We start from the raw sequence: 12712 nt of genomic DNA on the forward strand, positions 1-12712 counted from the left end.
TAAAGGTACGGGGGAGCCGGCCAGCGGGAGGTGTTAACGACTCTACTTTACATATGAATAGCAGCGCTGCAAGCCGAAGCGGCGGCAACAGACCCACGTGGCTTCTTTGTTATTGGATGAAAAAAATGACATTGCAAGTCATCATTCACATGTGATTGGCTGCTAGATCTGTCCCCCACTGGCCTTTATAAAGACAGGCCTGGGTAAACCCCTCCCTAATAAATAATAACGCAGTAATAAAAATTATTTTTAATTATTTAATAATTATTTAATTATTATTTCTGTCATATACCTTGTATGTTATTCAAATAAGAGAAACAAATTGTGAGGCACAAGTTTGAATTTCTTTTTTTATTTACAAAGCAATATGCACACACACACATCATATAATCCATATTTTATATATATATATATATATATATATATATATATATATATATATATATATATATATATATATAAAGAAAACAAAAACATTATGACATGTAATGCTTTGCTACTTCTGGGCCATGTGGTGGTGGCTTTCTCTCAGAGCATGGTCCAGCATACAAACACTTATGGTGCACGGCGTTGTATTTAGGGTGAGCTTCTAGTCAGTCTTGCAGTTTGGCTCAGAGGTCACTGAGCTCCTGGCTGGGGAAGCTTGGGGGACTTAATCCAGCCCGACACGCCCTCTGAGACGCCATCCTCCTCATCCAACATGAGGTCAGTGGTGACACCGTCCCAGAAGGTAACCTCCTTCACTGCCAGGACACTCGCCCTCGCCTCCAGCAGCTGTTGACACAGAGCACACATTAAGTCATTATGAAACTATATGAAATATTGTGAAAAATCAGGAAACTACACTGAAAGTTTGAGTCTCTTGACTTTGAATGCACACATAGCAGATAAGACCCTGAATGCAAAAAAAAAAATTAATCAGCCCATCTTTGTCATCAGAAACAATGGTTATCTGACAAAGTACCAACTCCTGCATCCTGTGAATAAAAGACAAATGAACAAGTACTTTGAAAAAATTTAACATTGATAAAAGTACGAATATGAATACCTTTATTAGTCCCACAATGGGGGAAATTACAGTTAACAGAACACCCATCCAAGAAATACAAACATAGAGACAAACACAAACAGGGGGGGCAGGTGTCTGAGGTCATGCAGTCATTTTTCCGGCGCTACCTTTAGCAGGAAAACAGAAAGAGATACACTGGGATAGGTAGGTTCAAAAAAATCATCTGGTACTGTTTTCATTATGAACACCTTACGAGGTTCCTAAAAACACCTCAGCAAAGCAGCAGCACATTTAAAGCCTGGAGAGCACTAGGGTGGGTAGGGGAGGGGCTGCCAGCGGAGACGAGCAGGATACTGTGATGGACACACAGCTTCCAGACCAGCAGTTCATGATGATGTTCATGATAAGATGGTACAGTCAGCCTTGGTTGCCAGGATACCAGTTCATACAGGTCACAGGGTGGGGGTGAAGAGCATCTGTTTACAAACATCTCCATGGAGATGATTTAGACAGACAGCATCCAAGGCCGTCTGGGAGCCAAACTCCAAATACTGCAATTGTTTTGGTTCAGGCAGTCATAACTCTTTGCTGACAGACTTACAGTTTTCTGTTACCTCTCAGAAATCCAATAATCTGAATTTGGTTCTACTCCACCACACAGAACAGAGACTCCAACACTCCTCCAGATGTAATCCATTTCAATTCAGCTCTACTGAGTCTGATTAAGTTCGTACTGTTTCTGTATCCCTCATAGGCAGCCTTACTAGGGCCTGAACAGCTGCCCGGATACCAGGTATCCCCAGGTCCAATTCGGGAATAAAATCCTGGTATCAATATAAATGCCATGTCCACACAGTGCAGCCAGGAATGTTATCTTCCATCCCCACAGGAATCCATAACATAACCAGCCGGGTGTGTAGTCGGACCAGAGGAAAGAGGGTTCCCCTTCTCCCAATCTCCTCGTTATGAGAATTTGGCCATCAGTAGTGTTGAGAGACCAGCTGACCAGATCTATAATTTAATTTCCAGTTTGGGGATGTGTGAAGAGATGCTCTAAGCAGCGAAGCACCAAAAAGCAGGGGTAGATAGGGAAGGCTGGGGAGAAGAGGAAAATGCATCCATCTCCACTGAGAGCAGGAAAGAAAAAAAAAAAAAAAAACCCTTGGGGCACCTTTAAACTGATTATACATTTTTTATCTTTAGGTCCCAAAATGTTACAGCTGCTAAAACTATAAACATTCAGTGTTAATTATTTTCACCTTCACTGTATCTCCTTTTTATATACATTTTGGGTTAAAAAAACAATAAGTAATATTTTCCAAAAATAAAACTGCATTTTCAAGCTAACTACACAAATACAGCAGACCAACAATACAATCCAACACGTCTTACCTGCTTCCTTCTTGCACGTCACCGGGCAGGATTTTTAATGGCTGCTGTTAGGTTCGGACCACCGTTAAATAAAGAAAGACACAGAAACCCGTAGTTGATTTTTTAACCTGCAGGGAGAGTCTCAGTCAGCTCACACTCGTTTGCGTGTCTGAAAGAGAGTCTGACTTCCTTCTTCCTGCCGGTGCTTTTATTTTAGCGTCATGTAAGTGTGTGGGGGTGTGTGTATGTGTGTGTGACATCAGGAAACAGGCGTTACCTGCTTTCCTCACCTGGAGGGTCCGGGTGTGTGTGAGTATGTTTTGTGCTTACAATCTGATGGTCATGTGCATGTTTATGATGAACACATTATGATACATAGAAAAACAGTTAAACGTTTATCTATTCTAACATTTCCTCCCTGTTTATCATGAACATAGCACATACAATCCTGAATGAGGTTGAGGCGAAAAACCTGTCATGCGGCTGTCTATCCTTCTTTTGACCCAAAGTCACTCTCTATTCTTTCAAGACAGGAAAACTCCTCAACGGCCCCGCCGCTCACGGCAGCCACTGCTAGTCAGTCTCACTCAGGGAAGCACCTACATACATTTGCAAAAATTAAACATTAGTTTGAAACCAGTTTACATCCACCCCCACCACTTGGTCTCCCATTTTCAATGGGGGTTTCATATTTGGTCTTCTGTTTCACCCTCCTGCTCACCCTGCACAAGGGTATACTGATAGAAAGCTGAAATGAAAACATTTGTCATCATTTTCCTTAAACATGGAACAATACAACTGAAAAATAAACAAAAGAGTAGCAGAATGACCCCTGGTGGCACTAAGACTTTCAGCAGAATTTGCCACCAGGCTCCAGTAGTCAGCCAAGAGAGCCAGTCCTGACTCCCTCCAGGTGTCTGCCGTTCTACATACTGCTGCAGGGTGTCTAAGTCAGACAAAGCAGTGTGGATACTCCCCCCATCACCGTTTTCATCAGGGATGAAGGTGCAACAAGTCTGTCCAATTATCTTGCATACTCCTCCTTGCGGGGCAGCCAGCAAGTCCAAAACCACTCTGTTCTGCATCACCATTGCACGCAAGGCGCTCAACTCCCGTGAAGTTCCTTTGCCTAAAGTTCTTGTGGCATTTATCAGACGGAGTAGGGCGTACCTGTTTATCTCGACATGATCCTGAACCAGTCCGACTCTGACCCATGGAAACAGGCTCTGTCCTATCTTTTCCCCGGTTCCCCATATTCTCCATTCCTTGGGAACATCCTCGACCCGTTCAGTCACTTCACGGAGGTGCCTGCTGGTTGTGCTTGTTCTTTGCATAAAGAACATGTGGTCTGATAATGATGCTATAGTACACAGTTCATTCCAGTCAGGTGGTAAGGAGACATAGGCTTTGTGTCCACATACAAAATACCAGTCCGTCAGTACCCCGGGTTCCTTTAGGCCCAGGGGCTATGCGGGAGCAGTAACTCTGACTTCCATCTTCCAGCGGTAACGAGCGGTTGGTCATCGCACATGCTGCCTCTTGGAGCGTACTGTTCTTTGCACACGTGGGATTCTGGAGGCAGTACATGCACTTCGTCTCGTTCTGTCGTGGACAGTAGGAAAACGTACTGTTACACAACGTGTGAGGCAGCTTCCCCACCTCTCGGGATCCATTGTTAACCACGCATGCTGGAAAAGCCTTTCTGGGAAGATGGGTTAGCATTAATACTTCTGGTAGTGCTACGGACAGCTGTGGCCATGCTACCAAATCTTCATTTGGGGTACATTCAGCTCTAGTGATCGGTGTTTTGGCCCAATTGATTTTTAATGGTTGACTGAAGTTAGAGTTCTGCCACAGTTTACCACTTCCTGGGTGGGTTGACAGGCCGTACAGGCACCATGACTTTGTCCACCTGACATTATATGGCCTGAGGCCTGAATTATGGGCTGCTACTGGCATGTGGGAGCACACATAGCAATTGGTGTAGTTTCTATTATAAGCTGTTGCGTTCATCGGTCGCCACCATTCGTGGTTGCGTAGGCATGTGGGTACTTGAGGTGGTTCAGTGGTGTTGCAGTCGCGATGGTCATCAATGCGCCCAGGGTCCAGATCCAGTTCCACGTGGTCATTGCACGTGAATGAGCCATCCCTATTTAGTGGGGGGTTCAGTTGTTTTCTTCACGGGTTTGAGACGAAAGTGGCCTAGGGCTCACTTCCCCCTTTGAACCCCGACTTCCGCCCCCTACTCAGCGTTGATTGGCTCAATCCTTTTGCAATGGCTGAGGTGTATCCACGTGGATCTCTCTGCTATTTTGACTGCAGTTGGTGTGGTCAGTAGTACTTTGTAGGGTCCGTCCCACCGGGGTTGGTTCCAGCACTTCTTCTTAATCACTCTGACCAGGACCCAGTCTCCCAACGCCACCGGATGTTCCTGTGGAGAAGCAGAAGGGCCTTCCGGCAGTTTATTTGTATCAACAACATTTTTGCTTTGGAACAACTTTCTCATCCAATCACTCAAATCTGTCTCTTCCTCTGCTTGTTGTTCTTCTGTGTATACTGGGAGTCTAAAAGGTCGGCCAAACAATGCCTCATAGGGGGTTATCCCTGTGTTGTTGGGGGTCACATGCATGTATGTTTTTACTAAGTCTATGCATTCTACCCAGGGCCTTCCCGTTTCTGCCATACATTTCCTTAGTCTGTTTTTTACTGTACCATTCGTTCTTTCAACGAGTCCAGCGCTTTGCGGATGATAAGAGCAGTGATTTTTTAGCTGTACCCCTAGGTTTTGCGATACTTTGCTCACTATTTCATTTACGAAATGTGGGCCATTGTCGCTCCACAGTTTTTCAGGTACCCCATACGTGGGTACAATAGTTTTGCACAGAGCTTTTGCTACTGTGAGTGCGTCCGCTTTCACTGCTGGAATTATTTCGACCCACTTAGTCAGAGGATCTATTAACACTAAGCAATAGTTATAGGTCTTACATGGGTTTAGCTCTATAAAATCCATGTGCAGAAATTGGAACGGGTAGCTGGGGGTAGGAAAGGTCCCTCGCATTGGCCTTATGTTGCCTTGGGGGTTATTCTTACAACAGATGATGCATGCCCTACAAAACTGTTTTGAGTAATTATTGAAGCCTTTAGTATAGAAATGCTTATTTATAATATTCACCATACCCCCTGTTGACACATGTGTTAAACCATGTGTCAATATGGCTGCTGTTTTGAACAGTGACCTAGGAAGTACAGGTTTTCCATTTATGTGGTACAGCTGGTTTAGTTTAAATGCCCCATCCTTTAGCCATTGCTCTATTTCAGGTTTAGGAGCTTGCTGCTGCATGTCGTGCAGCACGTCGGTTCACAAGGGTTCCACAATTGTTGTATAAGCATCTGAGGTGCCATATTTACCACTTGCAGACAGTTTTGCCACTTTGTCAGCGTAGTTGTTTCCTAGTACTATCAAGTCTGTGCCTGTTTTGTGTGCCGCGCATTTACAAATGGCCAGGGCTGATGGCAGTTTTATGGCTGCTAATAGGTTTTTTAACAGTTCAGCATGTTTCACTGGCTTTCCTGTAGAGGTCAGCATTCCCCTTCTCGCCCACTGCACTGCAAACAAATGTACGGCAGAAAAGGCATACTGGCTGTTGGTGTAAATTGTGACTGCTTTACCTGCATAATGCTTGCATGCTTCGGTTAATGCAATTAACTCGGCTGCTTGAGCAGAGAGGTGTGAGGGCAGTTTCTCAACTTTGATTATGGTGGTATTGGTGACTATAGCGTAGCCCGTGTCTGTTTTGCTTCTATCATTTTTCCGGCTTGAGCCATCCACAAACACAACGTGGCCTCTCGCCAGTGGTTCGTTTTGCAAGTCTAATCTGGGCTTACTGGTTTGTTCCGCCAGCACTTTGCAGTCATGAGGGTCGCCGTCATGTGGCGTTGGTAGTAGAGTGGCTGGGTTTAGAGTGGTGCAGCGCTCTATAGTTATGTGTGGTTGCGATAACAGGAGGGCTATGCAGCTCAAGTGTCTGGCTGGAGATAAGAATGTCATTTTGCTCTGTAAGAGCAAAACTGATACTGCATGTGGCACTTTAAGTGTAAGTAAGTGGAAAAGCACCAGTTCTCTGGAGGCCTCAACAGCGAGTGCTGCTGCACATACTGCTTGCACGCAATGTGGTAATGCTCGTGAGACTGCATCTAGGCGTTTGGAGTAATAAGCAATTGGCCTTAATTTATCTCCAAAAGACTGTAACAGAGTTGAAGTCATAAAGCCATCCTTGCAATCTACAGTCTGGACAAAATCTTTTTGTAATTTGGAAGAGGCAGCACTAGGTCTGTTACCAGTGCTTCTTTTACTCTTGTGAAAGCTTCTGCAGTGTCTGTTGTCCATTGTATGACATCTGTCATTGCCATGGGGTTGTCGTATATTAGGGAGAGCAATGGTTTCGTCAGTTGGGCATAATTAGGGATCCATGCTCTGCAATAATTACATAGTCCTAAAAAGGCCATCATTTGCTTCTTGGTTTTTGGTTTAGGTGTTTGTGCTAGTGATGATTTTCTTGTCTCTAGCAGTCTCCGCCCTTCTTGTGTGAGTGTGTGCCCCAAATACTTTACCTCCTGTTTCACCCACTGTAACTTGTCCAAGCTGACTTTGTTACCTGTGTCAGCTAGGTGTTGTAATACTCTGAGAGATTGCTGTCTGCAGTGCTCTTCAGAGTCTGATGCTACTAGAATGTCATCCACGTATGTCAGAACTTGAGAGTGTGGTGAGATTGGTATGGCTGACAGACAGTTACTAATTTCCTGGGAAAATATGGTCGGACTATCGGTGAAGCCTTGCGCAAGCCTACTGTATGCAAATTTTTTCCCTTTGAAAGTGAACGCAAACCAATCTTGGGAGTCTGGATGCAGTGGGATTGAAAAGAAAGCATTGCTCAAGTCTATCACTGAGAACCATTTTTTATCTGGAGTGAGTTGACTCAACAATGTGTGGGGGTGTGGGACACATGGGGCTCTGGATTGCACAGCTTCATTGACAGCACGCAGGTCCTGTACTAGCCTCCACTTTTCTGTTCCTATTTTCTTAACAGGAAATATTGGAGTGTTACATTTAGCGTCTGGCATTTCTATTATTATTCCAGCTTTGATCATGTCAGTTATTACTGGCTCAATTCCTGCTTGGGCGTCTGGTTTCAGGGGGTATTGCCTCACAATTGGCCTGTAAGCAGTTTTGTGTTTGATGATTACTGGTCGCGCAGTCTTAAGAAGACCTACATCGGATGGCCCTTTGGACCACAGATGGTCTGGAACGTCTTTTAGTTCGGGATGGTCCTCTAAGCTGACAAAGAATCATGCCTGATCTACAACGCCTGTGTCCGGGAATGGCAAAGCTGGACTCCAGTAATAATGTTTTCCTTCTTCTTCTTCATTGTGATGTAGTTCACTAATAGTCTTGGCTTGCATGCCGGTGGGTGTTGGGATAACAGCTATTTTCAGTTTGGCCATCATATCTCTACCTAGTAGATTTACTGGACATTCTGGGCTTAAGACCACTGTCCCTCTGACTTCCGTGTCCAGTTCAGAATTGTAAATTTGTACTGGGCTGGATAGTGACAGAGTACTCAGGTGTCCATTAGCTGATTTCACGTATACTTTATCTCTTGTTGGTTTGCGGTTTGGGAACGGTTGTCTAATTACTGTTCGGTCTGCCCCTGTGTCACACAAAAACTCTAAGTCTTTGCCATTTACTGTGAGTATTATTGTGGGTTTTTCACCTGGCTTGGAAAGCATGGCCAGTATGCTTTGGAAATCCACAGGGATTTCCTGGCCATGTTCTCGTGGTTCCTGGTCTAGTCATGCTATGTTGTGGTCGCTGTCATAGTCAGGATTGTATGGGGGGTCTCTCCTGCCTTTCCTGTGACCTGTCCTTTGCCGTCTTCCGTCCCTCCTTTCCCTCAGGCAGTCCCTGGTGAAGTGACCTTTCCGGCCACAATTGTAACATTCATCACTTTTGGCTTTCCCCTTCTGGTGTTGAAACCTTTTCCCTTGGCTGCTCTGAGAAGGGGCGACGAGAAACACTTGGGAGTCCTGTGGCATAGTGTCGGTCATGAACGCGCTACTGCCCCCCCCGCCCGATTTAGATTTTTCGCCTTTTTTTCTCCGTATCACTCCCTCTGCGTGTGTTGCCCAGTTCATAATTTCATTTATATTAGCCGTCGAGTGATTTACAAAGTGTTTTCGAATAAAATCAGAATATTTGGGTTGAAATCCTGACATTAGTGTTAGTTTTAGGTGTTGTTGGTAGGGGTTGTTTGGTTCTGTACTTTCAGGAATGCTGCTGTGGGCTTTAAAAACTGCTTCCAGGCGACCTTGGTACTCGTACACATCTTCACCCTCCTTTTGTCTGCATTGGCTAATTTTGTCATAATTTGGGGATGGCACTAGGGTCTGTTTTGTTCTCAAAATTACTCCTTCCATCCCTTGCCGTAAGATTTCTGAATTATGCCTTAAAATATTGCCGCCCTCATCTCTTCCTGTGAAGGTGTCCCTTACTCTTCCCCACTCCTGTTTAAAATGGTTGCGGAACACACGAAACATTTCATCCCCATTCAGGTTAAACGAGGTTTGTAATCCCCTTATATCTGTCGCCCATTGCTCTATGACAATTTTGTGTGGGGTTAAGCCTCTAACGGCCTCTTGCATTTCAGTTTCAGTCCAAGGTCGGTAAACCAAAATAGTAGGAGGTTGAGGGGCGCTTGCTGTCCCTATGTTTGGGTTCGCGACTTGGAGCATGGGGAAGGTTTGTGCCACTGGTTCCAGTGCAGGTGGGGGCCCTCCACAATTGTAACAATCCCTTTCATGCCCGTACTCTGATAAAACGGGATAACCTGCTGGCTTAGGTGTGGCATGCACATCTATGTGCGCGAGTGTTTTAAGTTCCCCATTTCTGGTGCGGCTCGCAATGGGAGAAAAAGCTGCGGGAGAAACAGCTGTTAAGCCTTCCCTTGCTTGGGTCTCATGTTGTTTTGTCCCACTAGCTCCTCCCCCCTCTAAACATGGCGCGGCTTGTTTTACGCCGTTAGCTCCTCCCGCCTCTAAACATGGCGCGGCTTGTTTTACGCCGTTAGCTCCTCCCCCCTCTAAACATGGCGCGGCTCCGGGTGCCGCAGGGTCAGGCCCACTACGGTCTTGCTGGGATCTACATACAATGTGAGTTTCCTCATCTGCCTTTATTAGAGCTGCATGCACGTGTGTGGGTGGTTTTGCTGCTGTGGCTTTTGCCTTCCGCTGTTCCTGTCGGCGTTTAGCTTGTAACAGCCACAACTTAGCACACTGCAGTTCCAACTGCGCCTTTTTGCAAAATGCTGCTTTTTGTTGCAGCTGTGTTACTAAGTTTTCACATTCTGTCACTACCAACTTTCCCTTAAACCCATATTTTTTCTTCCATTTATTTATATTGAGTTGACCCTTGTTTATGCCATTCCATAAATTTTACATCGCCCTCTAATACGGCGGCCTCGCATTTCGAGAGGACTTACCCATTGTTCCCGACGTACAATCGGCCTTTGCTTTGTCTCGTACAGACCACGTGTCTTTATTGAGACCTAAACCCAAATCCGCCCTTCACTGTGTACTCCAACAGACCATGAAGTTGAAAACTGTTAGATTTTCTTCATGCTGCTGCTTCCACTTCAATGGCGGCTTTCACGCTCTCAGTCACTCACTTTCACACACACATACGCGTATTTATGGCGCCTATTTTAAATCTTTGTTTACGGTGAGAACACCAAAATTCCAAATTAAGGCCAAATTAAAATTCCTCCGTTGGGCGGGAGTTACCAATTTACTTTCTCCTGTCGGCGAAAACACCTACGGTACCGTTTTATACTTTATTTGCTTTTCCCTGAAAAGCTAACTTTCCCTGAAAGTTACTTCGGCCGGTGCCCCTCGTGAACCCTGTTCTGAGGGCGCTTTTCCCTTAAAAGCCAACTTTCCCTGAAAGTTACAACGGCCGGTTACCTCACGAACCCGGTTCGGAGGACGTATACTACAGTTTTCCCTGAAAAGCCAACTTTCCCTGAAAGTTATCCTGGCAATCGGACCCGGTCCGACTCAGTAGTGTACGATTTGTTTGTGCTTTTCCCTGAAAAGCTCCGGCCGGTTACCTCACGAACCCGGTTCGGAGGACGTAGACTACAGTTTTCCCTGAAAAGCCAACTTTCCCTTAAAGTTATAATGGCAATCGGACCCGGTCCGACTCAGTAGTCTACGATTTGTCCTACCTGGTTTCTGTCGTCTTCACGTTGGTGGATCGGGTCTCGAGGAAAGCGTTCCCAGCGACCGCGGAGAAACCTATGAAGCCGGGCCTGGCGACAAACGTCATGCCCCAGGTCTTTTGTGCAGCGCCTCTATTGCAGCTGGCTGTCCGGACAGTCTGCCGGCATCGCTCCATAGTCGTTGGGAAAACCTCCTCACTGCCCGCCCGGCTCTCGAAGGACCAAAAAATGTTAGGTTCGGACCACCGTTAAATAAAGAAAGACACAGAAACCCGTAGTTGATTTTTTAACCTGCAGGGAGAGTCTCAGTCAGCTCACACTCGTTTGCGTGTCTGAAAGAGAGTCTGACCTCCTTCTTCCTGCCGGTGCTTTTATTTTAGCGTCACGTGAGTGTGTGGGGGTGTGTGTATGTGTGTGTGACGTCAGGAAACAGGCGTTACCTGCTTTCCTCACCTGGAGGGTCCGGGTGTGTGTGAGTATGTTTTGTGCTTACAATCTGATGGTCATGTGCATGTTTATGATGAACACATTATGATACATAGAAAAACAGTTAAACGTTTATCTATTCTAACAGCTGCTTTTCCTGAACGTAAGCCTGACTGTAGCGGAAGCTGCGGCGAACCGTCTGTAGGTTTAACAAGAAGCTGGAAAACATTTTTGTACATTGTAAATAAAGAGCATAAACACAGTGTATACATAAACATATTCAGGCAACAAACACAAACAACACCAATAGATCCTTACACACAATTATATCCCGGTCCACGCATTATGAACACTCACACTCGCGTTGTGAGGCGAACACAGTCTGTGGAAAATAAAGGTGAAAATAAATAAGAGTAAAAACATTTGAAGTTCTTCTCTCCTCCACACATTGAATACTGCTGCTTTGTTTCTGATTCTTACCTCTGCAGAGGATCATACCGGCTTTTATTGGATTCAGAGTTGTGCAGGAACTGCTTCCTATAAGATGAAACCAAATAAAAAAAAGAAACCAAATCACAATACGTCTGTCAGCTTACTGTGACCATTCCTCCACTCTTAGTATTTTTGTTTTAGAAACGACCAAGTCTTACCGCAGTTTTTGGATTGTGCTGCCGTCTTTTCTTTGTTAGAGTCCAGAGCATCGAGTCTCTACACAATAGACGCCATCTTGTCTTTCAGCTACACTAGTAGAAACTTGAGTAACTGAGGAGATAACCCACTCATTGCAGCCAGCAGTGTCTTCTCGTCTGCAGAGGGGCTGGTTGAAGCTGGCCGGTAGAGAGGCCCGCTTTCACGAGGAGCTTCTGGGGTGTTGAAATATAGACGACCTCCATTGTCGTACCAGGAAAGCAGCGTAGACAAAGAACGCCATTCAGTTTGAACGGAAGAGAACGACCGCGCTGATTTCCTTTGGTCTTGCGAGACCTTCAGCGTGATCCCGCACGTGATCTGTATTGTCCAATCACAGGCGAGGACGGTGCCACACGGAATTTAATTCATTTCATTTGAATTCAATTCAATTCAATTCAATTCAATTTTATTTATATAGCGCCAAATCACAACAAACAGTCGCCTCAAGGCGCTTTGCTTGGTAGTCTTTACTGTCATTAATGCATGTGAACATTCACTGAACGTTTATGGCAGCGTTCATGGTGTGAACGTGAATTAGACTGAAAACTGAGTATGCGTTTCAGTGAAAATAATGCTTGTAGTGTCACCAAAATCAAGTTATAGCCTTTGTTTATCTCCCTCAGTCCACTAAAGTTCAGGGTTCACAATAAACTCCATGACAAAGGCTCACAGACAGAAGCTCACAGACAGAAGCTCACAGCCTTATTGGAAAAAGGGACAAAAGCTGAAAACGTCCAAAAGTATATTTCCAACTAGATAATACTAATTTATAAATTAGAATGACTTCTTCTGAGTTTAGTCTTGTTTGAATGTTTCGCTGTATAATAATTTATGTGCAGTCACATTGTAATGGAAAAAAGGCTTAAAAGATGATAATGTAAATTTGATTATATATATATCTCAAAATAAAAATATGCTGCTTACAACTGTTAGGAGGGGAAGA

General features: G+C 44.9%; 1 protein-coding gene across 1 annotated transcript in view; it reads right to left on the reverse strand.

The window, feature by feature from the left end:
* Positions 1–4622: 4622 nt before the first annotated feature.
* The window catches only part of LOC115777044 (sodium channel protein type 4 subunit alpha B-like), a 40958-nt gene continuing 32868 nt past the window's right edge, over positions 4623–12712 (reverse strand). The window contains exon 10 of the mRNA XM_030724860.1: positions 4623–4811. Coding sequence (XP_030580720.1) covers positions 4623–4811 — 189 coding nt within the window. The remainder of the gene's footprint in view (positions 4812–12712) is intronic.

The sequence above is a fragment of the Archocentrus centrarchus genome, unplaced genomic scaffold, assembly GCF_007364275.1.
Source record: "Archocentrus centrarchus isolate MPI-CPG fArcCen1 unplaced genomic scaffold, fArcCen1 scaffold_42_ctg1, whole genome shotgun sequence".
NCBI lineage: Eukaryota > Metazoa > Chordata > Actinopteri > Cichliformes > Cichlidae > Archocentrus > Archocentrus centrarchus.